The 15,137-nt window shown below is 43.0% G+C and overlaps 2 protein-coding genes across 2 annotated transcripts in view; both read right to left on the reverse strand.

The window, feature by feature from the left end:
- Positions 1-7,700, reverse strand: part of LOC109864725 (ensconsin) — a 37,653-nt gene extending 29,953 nt beyond the window's left edge. Inside the window, 1 exon segment of the mRNA XM_031798597.1 lies at positions 7,570-7,700. Within this exon segment, the coding sequence (XP_031654457.1) occupies positions 7,570-7,654 (85 nt within the window). The 5' untranslated portion in view covers positions 7,655-7,700.
- Positions 7,701-10,047: 2,347 nt separating this feature from the next.
- LOC109910145 (tumor necrosis factor receptor superfamily member EDAR-like) lies at positions 10,048-14,818 on the reverse strand. The gene is made up of 11 exons (XM_020509288.2): positions 14,768-14,818; positions 13,979-14,064; positions 13,209-13,272; positions 13,001-13,114; positions 12,201-12,382; positions 11,807-11,928; positions 11,442-11,555; positions 11,156-11,309; positions 10,855-11,002; positions 10,702-10,741; positions 10,048-10,472 (listed from the first exon to the last, which is right to left on the reverse strand). The coding sequence occupies exons 1-11, from the start codon at positions 14,816-14,818 to the stop codon at positions 10,177-10,179; spliced, it is 1,371 nt and encodes a 456-aa protein (XP_020364877.1). The 3' UTR covers positions 10,048-10,176.
- Positions 14,819-15,137: the final 319 nt, after the last annotated feature.

The following is a 15,137-nucleotide window of genomic DNA, read 5'->3' on the forward strand; positions in this document are numbered from 1 at the left end:
AGTCTGTGCAGATATTTATGAATCATCCACAAAATGAAGTTAGGCTTAAAGTGACTCTTACGACACTATTCATCTGGTGTCCTTCTCGCCCTGCCAAGGCTTAGGCAGCTCTGTCGCATGGCAACTGTTGCTGAGCGAGGCAGAGTAGAGCTTGAGATGCCAGACAAGGGTTTATATCTCGCTCACTGTGGACCAAATCCTCAATTCACACTAATTCCAAGCGCAGTGCCAAAGAGAACTGAAAAAATATGAAGGGATAATTCACCCCGAACCACTAATTCCTATGATTAACAGTGTTAGTGTTATATTGAAAACTATTTTTGTTAAGAAAATGTTTCATTTTGGCATTATAGCATGATTGGTAGAAACATGTGAAAATCGTTTTTGGAAATCTATTGCAGCTCAAGTCTACTACAAAACCCACAATGCAATGCTCTCTGGGCTGGCTAGCTAGAAAACATAGCTACACGCAATAATACCCAAGTCAAAGCATGTGAAGTAGCTACCTACTGTAAAAATCAGCTAAACTGTACTATCAATTTAGAAGTCTCTCACCGAGTTCAACTTGCATTTCATCTCTGCCCAGAGCACATTTCTTTCCCACAGAGTTACTTTTGAGGAGATGGGAAACTCCATTAGAATTGTATTAACACCCATTGTGTACGTTGCCCATGCATCGTCAATGGGATGCACGGTGCATTCTGGGACAAGGAGAGCCCTCCTCCAAGGAGTGAATGGGAATCAATTGGGTGCTAGCTCAAAAACCAAACTTTGGCATGCATTTCATGAACAAGTACAACATTGCAAAATAGACTCATATCCTGACTTTCAGAAGGGATTGCGTGACAATTAGCTTAGCAACCGCATTAGGTGAATGTGATGAGTCGACAGTCAGTTTGGTGGGGCGATTTTCCATATATTGCCCAATGGGATACCCATCTCCTTTCTGTTACATCTTTGTTTCCCACAGACACAGAGCTTTGCCACATGGTTCTTAGAGAAACGTAGTTCAATTATTTGGTACACTGTTTAGATTAAGCACATCTAAGCTAAATATATACTTTGTCATGACGATATAAAATGGATGGATGTGTTCTAGACAACTATGCCCATACCAGCTATTGGCTAATTTGGCAATCTGGAATTCAGGTAATTGTTTAAAAGTGTTATAAAATGTGATGTGTGTGGTACCCCATCACCAGAGACGAGAATTATGTAGCTATGACATGTTCCTACATGATTTCCTAACTTTCACAGACGGACCACTTAGAAGTTAAATCATGGGGACATTTTCTATTTCCCCAAAATAATGCTCCTCCACTCCCAATATTACTGGAATAGATGTACATCTTTAGCCATTGGTCTTTACAGAGAAGCTCAATAGGAGCTAGTCAAGAGGACAAACCTAACACGGTAAACAAAGCTGCAGCAATATCTCAGTAATGTATTAGTGAAACAGCCTTAATGATCACCTGCTTGTGTGATAGCGTGATTAGGACTTGGTGTAGCCTGCCCTTGCAGACACAGTAAAGAGCAGGCTGAGGATATCATTACAGAATGTGAAAAAGGAGACCGAGTCAGTCACCATCCTTCTATCCACTCAAAAAAAGGATTGCAGTGGGCAAATATTGGGCACGCTCCATTACAATGGACGCAAATAACAGTTCACCATGCCAACATTAATGACTGAGTCCCTGGTTACACCCACCTATGCTCCAGTCCATACCCATTAACCCTACTACTACCCCTTGAGAATGTTGATACTATACATTATTCAAAGCCAATATTAGTCTTAAACTATGCATTGATCCAGGTCTCTCTCCATATGTGTCAACATAATGTAGAACTGAAAGAGCCAGGTGTCCCAGGGCTCTACAGTGCGATCATTTTAAAATGTAGGAGCACCAGTGCATAGAACCCTGTGTCCTTGTGTCCTTGTGCACACAGAGAAGAGCTGACGAGGGGAGGAAGAGGGCACCTGCATCCATCTCTCCATCACTATGGAGATTTGCATCGATAAGCATACATTAGACCTGAATGGGCTGGCTGCAGAAAATCAGACAGACTGACGCAGCACAAAGCCGGGCAAGAACGTGGGTAGTGTTTTTTAAACCAGAAGTCAATCGTGACTGTGTGAATGTATTATGGAAAACCATTAGGATAGACAACAGATTTGCCTGCCTAGCCTATGTCCACAACTAAAACACTATCCTTTGAAAACAACCTACTTTTTCCTGCATCAGACCATAGAGGACATTCCATTTTATATAGCATATGCTTGCTAGCTGCGGAGGCGCCACATTGCTGCGATAGGGGGAAACTCCTTAACCGATTAGTCTGTAGTACATAACTTATCCTATTAGGCAGTTAGGATATAGTACAGGAACAGCTTTGAACAGAGCTCTCTATAAATCACACGCAACATAGTAAATAGACTGGCTATAAATGGGTTGGTTGTTTAGCAACAAAACCGACACATGCACAACTATTGGGCAAAATAATACAAGGTTGGCTTAGATTGTTGACATGTAAAACCATTATATTTTCAATAAACATTGGAGACAAACACATTTGCACAATGATCACTTGTCTTTAAAATACATTGTAGGTGACCGTTGTTGGTTAGCTAGCAAGCTTTTTTATTTTTATTTTTTACATAATAGCATTGACATGAAATCTGTCAAAATACCTCAAAACAAGCCATGGTATCAAGGACAAGATTAATAAACAAGTCACTTACAATTCCCCACATGGCAGTTTCTTGTCATTGTTGCTATCTGTCCATCCAAAATCACAACAATACAGACTTCTTCCCCATTATAGCATGCACATAATTTGACATTGTCAGCTAACCCATCTGCCGGTTCAGGCTAGCTAGGCTAGGAAACATCCCCCAGGCAGAGCTGTTAGGGGCGGCAGTAAGAGACCACTCTCCACGGGGCTCCTGTCTTGGAAGAGGCCAGTCAATGGTCATAAACAGGAAGCAGGCCAGCCTGCACTAACATGCAGCTGCAGTTATGTTCAGACGGCCAAAACCACCAGTATCCAACCAGCAAATGCCTAACTTCAAAGCACTATGGGTAATGCACACTTGTGTAACAGTATGGGGCATAAGGGTACTCATATATCCACCCGACTTTATAACTAGAGGTCGACCGATTAATCGGAATGGCCGATTAATTGGGGCCCGAGTTCAAGTTTTCATAATCGGAAATCTGTATTTTTGGGCACCGATTTGCAGAGTTTTTTATTTTTATTACACCTTTATTTAACTAGGCAAGTCAGTTGAGAGCACATTCTTATTTTCAATGACGGCCTAGGAACGGTGTATTAACTGCCTCATTCAGGGGCAGACCGACAGATTTTCACCTTGTCAGTTCGGGGGATCCAATCTTGCAACCTAACAGTTAAGTAGTCCAACACAATAACAACCTGCCTCTCTCTCGTTGCACTCCACAAGGAGACTGCCTGTTACGCAAATGCAGTAAGCCAAGGTAAGTTGCTAGCTAGCATTAAACTTCTTATAAAAAACTAACTACACATGGTTGATGATATTACTATATATTATCTAGCGTGTCCTGTGTTGCATATAATCTGACTGAGCATATACATCTAAGTATCTGACTGAGCGGTGGTAGGCAGAAGCAGGCGCGTAAACGCACTTTCGTGCGTTTTGCCAGCAGCTCTTCATTGTGCGTCAAGCATTGCGCTGTTTATGACTTCAAACCTATCAACTCCCGAGATGAGACTGGTGTAACCGAAGTGAAATGGCTGGCTAGTTAGTGCGCGCTAATAGCTTTTCAAACTTCACTCGCTCTGAGCCTTGGGGTGGTTGTTCCCCTTGCATGGGTAACGCTGCTTCGATGTGGTGGCTGTTGTCGTTGTGTTGCTTGTTCGATCCCAGGGAGGAGCGAGGAGAGGAACGGAAGCTATACTGTTACACTGGCAATACTACAGTGCCTATAAGAACATCCAATAGTCAAAGGTTAATGAAATACAAATGGTATAGAGGGAAATAGTCCTATAATAACTACAACCTAAAACTTCTTACCTGGGAATATTGAAGACTCATGTTAAAAGGAACCACCAGCTTTCATATGTTCTCATGTTCTGAGCAAGGAACTGAAACGTTAGCACATATTGCACTTTTACGTTCTTCTCCAACACTTTGTTTTTACATTATTTAAACCAGATTGAACATGTTTCATTATCTACTTGAGGCTAAATGTATTTTATTGATGTATTATATTAAAATAAGTGTTAATTCAGTATTGTTGTAATTGTCATTATTACAAATACACTATTTTTATTTAAATCGGCCGACTAAAATCAGTATCGGCTGTTTTGGTCCTCCAATAATCGGTATCGGCGTTGAAAAATCATAATCGGTCGACCTCTATTCATAACCCCTGTATTCAGAACATTGGTTCACTGCTAAAGAAGACCCATGCTGACTGACCGTTGCACTGGTGCCTCCTGTTCAAAGCACCACCCACCACACACACATACCAGTCAGACGACAAGAGTAAGTTCAGTGGGTCAGTGAAGTTGTTCCAACACTCGCGCTCCCTCTCGCTCTCTCTCTCCAGGACCCGGCTGCAGCAGTAACAGGCTGGGTGTTACTTGGTTGGCAGAAAGTGCAGTACTGCAGATGCCTGGAGTGTAATGTGTCCACACGGTCTAACAATGACAGCATTCACAGGGCACAACTGTGATGAGGGTGCGCACACACACAGACAGCAGATCTTGTCCAGGACAACTGGGGACACATTCACTCAAGAGCTAAGCCTGGGCTATTTCCAGAGCCAACGGGATGATGATACGTCAGCAGGTCGTACACCATTCTCACTGGCTAATGAGAGAATGCCCTGACCAGAGCTTGGCTCCTTAGGGTGCACACAAGGACTGTCCCAGGTGTGGACATGCATCACATTTCATCAACATCACTCATGGTGGGCCAACAAGTGCAATTGAGTGGATAGGCTAGTAGGCTCAATGCTTATACAGTCCACTGATTCAAAGCCAAATCTATGAACTAGGCCCATCTTTCCTTTTTAGTGCGTCATTTAGTACTCTATACCTTCAAAATGAGAGGGCGATGGACTGGCCTCTTATTCAAATAATGTAGTCTACATTTGCTTCTCAAATCTTTCCACTGTGCCAAAAGGAGAGGGCCTTTTGCATGAGTAAGCACATCCATGATCGTTAACTGCAACACAATCAGTTCTTATTCACCCTATAAAAAGAGTTGACCTGCCTGGGGGCACGTTTCTCTCTGTGCTGTAATGCCTGGTGAGGAACCAAACTGTGTTCTTGACTGGGGCTCTGCCATCTCACTGGCTAGCGGGTCATGACCTCAACTCAGGGTTAACCTCCTGCAGAAGGCAGAGATGACAGGATCTACTCCTAGCCGTTTCACTGCTACAAGCGACTGCACCAAATAAGGCTTGTCAATTTCCTCCTTTGATTCAATCACAGCGATTCAGAAATATTGATCACGCTTTTGATTCTGCAGCCCAGGATTCAGATATCCTTGCTGGGATTTGAGTCCCAGGCATTTGATCTGCACTCAAGGTCTGAATGCCAGGTTTGATACACAAGCTCACATTCTTGTGGAGATTTTAAGGCTGGATTAGATTCCAGCCATTATTTTGTTAGCCTTCCTATGTCCAAATGTTGATGCAACCTCTACAAAGTCAGTGCAGTTGGGATTTTCAAACATCCCCCTCTAGTCTAGATTGCATTTCACTGGAAAATACTTCCACAAAAATCAGTGTGGATATAACTTTCAGAGTGAAAATAGTGATGGGAAACTGGATGAGGAAAAGTTATGGTCTACTTTCAGAAACCCCTTCTCCACAAGGAAAAATGCACACCCAATCCGTGTTATGTTGGGGGGGGGGGGGGGGGGGGGGGGGGGGGACACTAGCATTTCAGCCAAATCTTACAGCTTGAGTCAAAACAAACTGGGCATTCAGACCTTGACGTAGACCCAGTGAGCACTTGGCTGCCACTCAGGAAGTGGCCCTCAAAAGAGAAAAGTAATGGACGAGGGACATTGAAAGGAACTGTGTGTAAATAAAATTACTACCGTTATAGAGTAAACGACAAAAAAAGTGTTGGTTTATACAGCAATTTTCAACCACTCAAGAAACAACCCTATATCACTGACTACATCCATGAAAACTAGCTGTAACTGGACAGTCTTATCCTCCATCAGCAGCTATGTGGGCTTGTTGTTCATTGCCTGTGTGGAACTCAGTGCAAAACCACTTTAGACGTTATGTAGCTAGCTACCTTGTCAAAACAATTTTTGACCATGGACATGATTACACTAGTCTAGTCACTCTAATCATGCTAAACTTTCAGAGTCACTCATCTAACTTTTGAACCATATGGTAGAGTCACAGGGATTATTGCAATTCTCTATTGAATGGACATATCTTTATAAAACTTGAATTAAATACAAATTTTATGGGTGAACACCTTAGAATCTGTCACATGTAAACAAGGTTAGTACAGTAGACTGAAATATTTTTTACTTTCAGATAATGTTCACTGCTTGAATGCTAGCTAGCTAACAGGCCAAGACAATTGATGTTGTAACGTTAGCTAGCTAAAGTTAGCTAACAGTTACATACAGCCAAGTAGGAAAACTGCTGCCTAGACAAATAAATATGGTTAGCTAACTAACGTTAACTCTTTGCTCAGCTACCCTGCTAATGTAATTTGAAAAAGTATCACTTGCTGGCCTTCCCAGAATCAATCTTATTAGCCGAGATATCTACCTAACGTTAGCTAGTAAACTAGTTAGTTAGCCAGCCAGAAACCACCGTTTGCTACTTTTCATACAAAATGGCTAGGTATCTAAAGTTAGCGTACTAGTAAACGGTAGGACTTGGGAGTCAAAGATGGGCATGACGTTAGTCAGAAAGTAAACACTTGAGGCTGGCTAGCTATGTGTATACACAAATCTGCCAACTATGTTAAATGGCCAAATAAGTTAGTTAGCTTTTACCTAACTAGTTAGCCAAGTATAAAAAAATATGTTTTAAAGTTAAGTTAATGTATGGCGCCAGACATCAGCGCGCAGATGTGTCAAACGGTCACGAAATCAATTTCGGATCCAACGATTGGTTGTCGTTCTACTACTGCGTTAACTCTTGTTAGTTTAGGTGTTTAAATTGCAGTTCACAATAAATAAACTTTAATTGAAAAATGCCGAACGTTGTACCAAATATAATGGCGTGGTTATGATTGCTAGCCAAGTCACATTACAGTGCAAAATAAATGACCCGGTAAACTATCATTTTGATGTAGCTATTCCGCTAGCTAGTAGTAGCTTTGACAGATAACGTTAGCTATCAAACTAGCACCGAAGGGGATCAGACAACCAACCCCAGCACATTGTCAACGGATAGCTACGGCTTACTAGCCACAGAACATGTTCAAAATGAGTATTAGCTAGGTTACCGGTAGCAGGGTCACTTGGCAAACAACCAAGAGCAATTTCGACTTAATAAAATACATTTGGCACATCAATATTTAGTTATGCTGTGTATTTCTTACCCATTTGAGCTCGCAACTCTTTCAGAGACGTTGCACCCTCCGCCATTTCTATGAAGTTTTCCTTCTCTATTTTTTTATGGCACATTACCCAGAGACGCGCATAATCCGCGGGTACGTGGACATCCAAGTAAAACAAGGGAACGAGCCAATAATAGGCAATAGCGTCACCTAGCGTGATAATTTATGGTTGACAGTAGGCAACTGTTGCTTATCATGTATTTTGAGTGGTTGATGGTGAAATCGTTTCAGAACACAGATTATGGAATGATAATGTATGCATGTTTTATTCCAATGGAAGTTTAATTAGAACACAGGTGGTAAGTAATTAGGCCTCCCGAGTGGCGCCACGGTCTAAGGCACTGTACATCGCAGTGCAGGATGGGTCACCACAGTCCCTGATTTGAATCCAGGCTGTATCATATCCGGCCGTGATTGGGAGTTCCATAGGGCAGTGCACAATTCGTCCGGGTTTGGCTGGAGTAGGCCGTCATTGTAAATAAGAATTGGTTCTTAACTGAACTTGCCTAGTCAAATAAAGCTTACATGTAATATATATAGTTTTGTATAAATATTATATGTATTGCTGTCATAGCATAAATACAAAGTTTCCTTGAGGACTTACCTTATGGAGAAAGCTGGAGTGTCTGAGGAGATTTGCTGCAGTGGTGAACCAACCCCTCCCATAAAGAAAACAACATGTTCTCCCTATTTCCATCCAACACTAATGCTTCTGTCCTACCCCATCTCACATGCCTTAGCCAGCGGGCCCTCATTAATTTTACATGGAAAACAGGGAGAAACATGACACTGTGGGTTACACTGCCCTGAATGATACAGAATAGCCCCATGTTATTTAACACTCTGACCACCATCACAAATAATGGAAGTGGTAGTGAGATTTTGGACCAGTATACCTATGAGATACTATAAACCCCACAATGGTATAATTGTCATGGGTTCACAGCCTGCCGTTTACATACTATTTGATGGTTAATGATGACGTCTCTGTGCTCTGCATCCTGTGATTCGGATGACAAAGTCATCTATCTAGGTCACATTACAATGCTGACTATTCACACCTTATGCAAACAAATGATACCACACTGTCTTATGCAACAGGAAGGAGTTCAGCGGTATTACATATGTAATGGCTATACATTCAATGGGTTAATTTAATCAAATGTGTACAAGTGATAGCAGTTTATAGCCCAAAATAAATCACATTTCAAACTGTCAAGTCCTGCTCCGTTTGCTGAGACTTCATGTCATGGTGTTAGAGTCCATTCAGAAATGATTCAGACCCCTTTACTTTTTCCACATTTTGTTACGCTACAGCCTTATTCATCAATCTACACACAATACCCAATAATGACAAAGCAAAAACAGGTTTTTAGAAATGTTTGAAAATTCATAAAATAAATAAGTATTCAGACCCTTTGCTATGAGACTCGAAATTGAGCTCAGGTGCATCTTGTTTCCATTGATCATCCTTTAGATGTTTCTACAACTTGATTGGAGTCCACCTGTGGTAAATTCAATTGAATGGGACGTGATTTAGAAAAAGGCACATACCTGTCTATACAAGGTCCCACAGTTGACAGTGCATGTCAAATCAAAAACCAAGCCATGAGGTCGAAGGAATTGTCCGTAGAGCGAGACAAGATTGTGTCGAGGCACAGATCTGGGGAAGGGTACCAAAACATTTCTGCAGCATTGAAGGTCCCCAAGAACACCGTGGACATCATTCTTAAAAGTAAGAAGTTTGGAATCACCAAGAATCTTTCTAGAGCTGGTTGCCTGGCAAAACTGATCAATTGGGGGAGAAGGGCCTTGGTCAGGGAGGTGATGGTCACAATGACAGAGCACCACAGCATCACGCTGTGGGGATGTTTCTCAGTGGCAGGGACTGGGAGACTAATCAGGATCGAGGGAAAGACGAACGGAGCAAAGTACAGAGAGATCCTTGATGAAAACCTGCTCCAAAATGTTCAAGACGTCAGCGCTCATGACCTTTGCCCCACGACCTCAGGACCTGGGGCAAAGGTTCACCTTCCAACATGACAACGACCCTAAGCACACAGCCAAGACAATCCAGGAGTGGCTTGGGGACAAGTCTCTGAATATCCTTGAACGGCCCAGCCAGAGCCCGGACTTGAACCCGATTGAACAAATCTGGTGAGACCTGAAAATAGCTGTGCAGCGACGCTCCCAATCCAACTTGACAAAGCTTGAGAGGATCTGCAGAGAAGAATGGAAGAAACTCCCCAAATACAGGTGTACCAAGCTTGTAGCGTCAAACCCAAGACTTGAGGCTGTAATTGCTGCCAAAGGTGCTTCAACAAAGTACTGAGTAAAGGGTCTGAATATTTATGTAAATGTGATATTTCAATTATTATTATTTAATGTTTTTTTGGGAAAAAATCTAAATGCCTGTTTTTGCTTTGTCATTATGGGGTATTGTGTTTAGATTGATGACGGGGAAAAAACAATTGAGTCCATTATAGAATAAGGCTGTAACGTAACAAAATGTGGAAAAAGTCAAGGGTCTGAATACTTTCCGAATGCACTGTATGTCACACAGGCCAAGGTGGGATTGGCAACATGTCCCTAGGGCCTGGATATCTCTGTGTGATTGGCCACCAGACCACGGTGTATCCTAGCAACAACGTCAGGGCGGGGCAGGAGGGCGGCGGCCTGGGCCAGTTGGGGCAGTAGGATGTAGGTGGAGGTGCGCAGGTACTGGAAGAGATCCTGGAAGCCATGGAGGTTAGAAAGGACCTCCGGGGTGACACCCAGGGAATAGCCCAGCCTTCTCACCCCGCTGCCCCGGCCACAGCCCCCTGAGTCCAGCAGCAGAGACAGGTCCTGGACTGTGTCATAGTTTAGCTCCTCCAGACTCTGACCTGGACCAGCACAAGGAGTTCAGTGTCAGTCAATTACATAAATATTGGTGTAAGCACTGTAATAGAGACTTGTCAGTCAACACCTAAACCGTGGAAACACAAAAACCTGATATCAGTTTCTGAAAACGTTTGGTTGTATATTCATATGAAAATACAAGAGCATGAATTGATTGAATTGATCAATCTCACCCTCAACATCACTTGTTCGACATGGGAGAGCCTACTGTACCTTGAGAAACTGTGCAGATTTCCAACAGTTTTTGTTCCATCTACAAATGAAAAATGGAGTGAGTTAGACTAGTTATAAGAATTTCCTAGTGTCTCATAATTTATAATAGATCATTATTCATTAGAAAATGAAAACACAAAGCACAAGCAATACCTCCTCTGGTGTGTGACAGTGTCCTCTCTGACCCTCCCAGGGGCCGTCTTCACCTCCATGTTGAAGGGATGGCTTGATGTTGGTGGTGACATTGATGACAATAGAGGTGGGATGCACTTCACCCTCACGGCTCAGTGAGCTTAGGCATCTTATTGGTGGAAAGAAAGAGGCTCTATTGTTTGACATCTATTCATCAACCAGCCAACATGACCGGTAGATGGAGCAATGCAGAGAACATTGTTCAATTGACCCGATTACAGTTATTCCCCAAAGCAGAACCTCTGGCCAGGAGGATAGGTACCTGTGGTGGGCGTCCTGGGTTGGTCCAGGACTCTCTGGTGGGGTAATTGATGGTATCGCTCCAGTCTCTGTGGTGTTAGAGAGGAGTGTATTCCGTGGGAAGGCTGTGCCTACTTCAAAATGTAGACCTTCAGGACAATACTTTCGAACCTGTTCTGAACACCCCACAAAAAAAACAAAAAAAACATATAATCCACATTCCATTCCCACCTTGTGTGAATACAGAAAACGAATGGGAAATTGAGTACACTTTTTAGCCATAGTCTGAACGGGAAGGCAAAACTCACCGAATCTCTCAATGATCAGTAGTAAGGCCCAAAGCAACAGAAGCAGTAGGAAGATTGAGGCGGAAGTCACTGAACCAATAAGAGCCATGGAGACTTGGACCGTATCCAGCGTCACTAGATGAACAATACACACATAACCATCATCTACACAACTAGTTTTAAGAGTCAATGTACTATTTCTCACTGTTCTCTGTAACTACTTTGAAACTTCTCCTGGAAAAAGTGATTGACAATGAAATTCTCACTCTGAGGAAGATAATTTGAACATCAATGGGCGCTACCAGCGGAAGGCTTACAGAGACGTTATAATTGTTTGCTAGCAGAATTCATTTATTTGCTGGCTGTTAAATTCATGTTTACCTTACCTGCTGTGGAGGTGTGTTTCCACTGCAAAGGTAAACACTCTTTCCGGATCTTGCCTGTTGGGCTGTAACAGGGCATGCACAACAGGTCCACCTCCCCACTCCTACTTCTGAGCTTATAATACCTGAGTACAGACATAAACACCAGACATAATGACATATGCAGCATGGCCCATGGGGTTGGTGACTGATCCTAAGTTTCCTTCATGCTCTCTAAGACTACAGCGGTTTTTGGCCTCTCTTGAACGTTATTGGAATAAAACACAATGGAATTGTAATCAGTAATATGTCACAAATGGAAACCAGCCAAGTCCAACCTTAACCCCCTGAAGTGAAATGTTACGCGTTTCCTTTTGTCTGCACTGCACTTTACTCACCCCATAGATATAGGACTTACCCTGGGAGGCAGTTGCCACACTGGGCATTGTTGATGGGTGAGCACACTGCTCTCTCTTGGCGGTTTAGCAGAATACAACGAGTGCACTGCCAGCAGGGGGCCAACCCAGTCTCAGTACTGAACTGCCCCTCTGCACACGCCACACAGCGGCCGCCCTCTCCCCCATCCCCATAACCACAGTCCTGGGACAGGAATCAGACAGGTGTAGAGCCAGAAGCAGTTAGTTAGATAGTTAGATAGTTAGATAGTTAGATAGATAGATAGATAGATAGATAGATAGATAGATAGATAGATAGATAGATAGATAGATAGATAGATAGATAGATAGATAGATAGATAGATAGATAGATAGATAGATAGATAGATAGATAGATAGATAGATAGACAGACAGACAGACAGACAGACAGACAGACAGACAGACAGACAGACAGACAGACAGACAGACAGACAGACAGACAGACAGACAGACAGACAGACAGACAGACAGACAGACAGACAGACAGACAGACAGACAGACAGACAGACAGACAGACAGACAGACAGACAGACAGACAGACAGACAGACAGACAGACAGACAGACAGACAGACAGACAGACAGACAGACAGACAGACAGACAGACAGACAGACAGACAGACAGACAGACAGACAGACAGACAGACAGACAGACAGACAGACAGACAGACAGACAGACAGACAGACAGACAGACAGACAGACAGACAGACAGACAGACAGACATATGGATGGATGAACGGATGGACACACACACACACACACACACACAGTAACTATGTGTTACGTCTGTTAGCTGCTCCCCAGGTCCACAGACAGGACAGTCAGCACAACTGCCATTAGAGTGCAGAAACTGTGTCTGATTACAGCTGGGCTCAGACAGTGCCAGCAGACAGGATGCCTGTGGAGAAGCACAAGCCACAAAAAAACACTTATTGGCATAACTCTATGGTGAAACTCCCCCACAACATAACACATACTTTAGAAGGACCTACCATCAGCAGAGCTGCAGAAACACTGGCCTCCATAGAAAGACCCTCCATGGTCCTGCAGTCTGGGCTGCTCAATGTGGGGGACATGAAAGTGTTATGAGAGAGTATTATTATAGTAATCAACTGAAGAAGTCAAGAAATCATAAATTTCTCCATCATTTTGCAAAAAGAGTAGACTGCCCTCTAGGGGTTCCAAGTAATATTTTTGCAAAACGCCACAAAAATTCTGTCAATATTGATTACGTTTCAGAATTTTGAATATGCCCATATGCCCAGTAGGTGACAGTAATGCACCTTAACATTGCACACTGCCATAAAACACCAAAGAGTCAAAATTGAGAAAAACAGCAACAATCATGCTAAATTACATAGACATAGTCCTTAATAACCATACCTGTAATGCTTCTTCCCAGTGTGTTCTCACTCAAACGTTATGGGTGTCCAGGGTCTGTGGAACTCATCCAACATGTATTCGGAACTGCCTGTTACTCTACATGGCAGACCCTCACTCAGCACAGCAGAAGAGAACAAGAGGGGTGCTTGCCTCATTTAACCTTCAGGCCCCTCCCTCTCTCTCCACCGGGTGGCTCACAGTGGTGGGAAAGCTTCATGGGAATCCCCCTCTCACCACCCAGCATTCCTGCTCTGTGACATAGGAGAGATTCCCTCCCAGGCCAATAGAAGGCAAGGAGAAGAAGAAAAAAAATAGAAGGCAAGGAGGAAAAAGAAAAAAAAATAGAAGGCAAGGAAACACTGGGGATGCTGATGCCCACCTGGAGCCTACGTAACAACTGGCATTCTCAGGTTCCCTCTGGTCTGGTCCTGGCTGGGAAGCCCTCTCCAGGGGCTGGGCTCTGTTCTATAAGGTCAAGGAAGGGAGGGGGGAGGGGGGGCAGGTGAGCCTTGAAAGGGGATGAATACAGTCTTCTGTTTCATACAAAGTAATAGCCTTGTGTATGTAGGCTGTGTGTGTGCCTCCATGGGTCTTACTCCTCATGTAGTGTATTGCAGATTAGAAACTGTATAGAGAAATGCGTGAAAAGTCAGTCATATAAAGAAAAAGACTCAACTACTGAATAGTGATGCACCTTGAAGGTTACAGCACACTAAATGCCCAATAGGTGGCAGGCTCAAGAGAATAAAGTAATGACCTTTAAATCAAAACAGCTGACTCTCAGCAATACGATTACATTTGTTACCTGAACTGAAAACCTAAAGGTGAACGTTGCCGCCACTATTTGCACAACATTACAGTTCGGTATTGGTATTTTATTGTAGATCGCCATTAGCTGTTGCGAAAGCAGCAGCTACTCTTCCTGGGGTCCACACAAAACACGACATAATACAGAACATTAGTAGACAAGAACAGCTCAAGGACAGAACTACATCAATTACATTACACTACACATAAGAGTCATTGGACGAAAGTGTCTTCTGTTTTGTCAAGAACCCTGACTCTTGGCCTGAACATTAACACGCATCGCTTGCGGTACGGTTTTGGAAGTATAAGGACCCTATCTTTCAGATCAGCGAGAAATAATTGTCAAAAAACTACAGGTTACATTGATACACACCTTTATAGGCTTAGGGTTCCCACACTGCCATATCTCCATGTTACAGCGGGTGTTTATTGAAGACAGACGGAAGACAGAGAGACCACCAGTGCTGATTAGCTAATCTAGCAAGTGCTGAACACCAGTGTGTCAGTGTGTAATGGAAGAAGGCCGCAAGAAACGTGTTGTCACTGAAAAATAGTGTCGGCTGCAACTGTGACACAGCCGGTTAAAACTGTATAGAGTAAGTGTATATTTTGCATTTGTGAAATAATTCTGATGTGACATGAAGGCAAAGGGCTTTATGTTTCTAGAACAGTATCGCAATTTTGAATCGATTCACGTTTAGAGGGAGTATTTGGCTGTTTTGGCTGCCAGA

This window comes from Oncorhynchus kisutch, linkage group LG19 (genome assembly GCF_002021735.2).
Source record: "Oncorhynchus kisutch isolate 150728-3 linkage group LG19, Okis_V2, whole genome shotgun sequence".
NCBI lineage: Eukaryota > Metazoa > Chordata > Actinopteri > Salmoniformes > Salmonidae > Oncorhynchus > Oncorhynchus kisutch.

What these genes read in the sequence shown, in the direction of transcription:
- LOC109910145 (XM_020509288.2), bottom strand. Translation starts at nt 14,818, where the DNA reads ATGGAGATATGGCAGTGTGGGAACCCTAAGCCTATAAAGGTGTGTATC. An exon ending in GAAACACACCTCCACAGCAG is followed by an intron (nt 11,556 to 11,806) that starts GTAAGGTAAACA and finishes TTGTTCATCTAG; the next exon opens with TGACGCTGGATACGGTCCAA. An exon ending in AATCTGCACAGTTTCTCAAG is followed by an intron (nt 10,473 to 10,701) that starts GTACAGTAGGCT and finishes GTGCTGGTCCAG; the next exon opens with GTCAGAGTCTGGAGGAGCTA.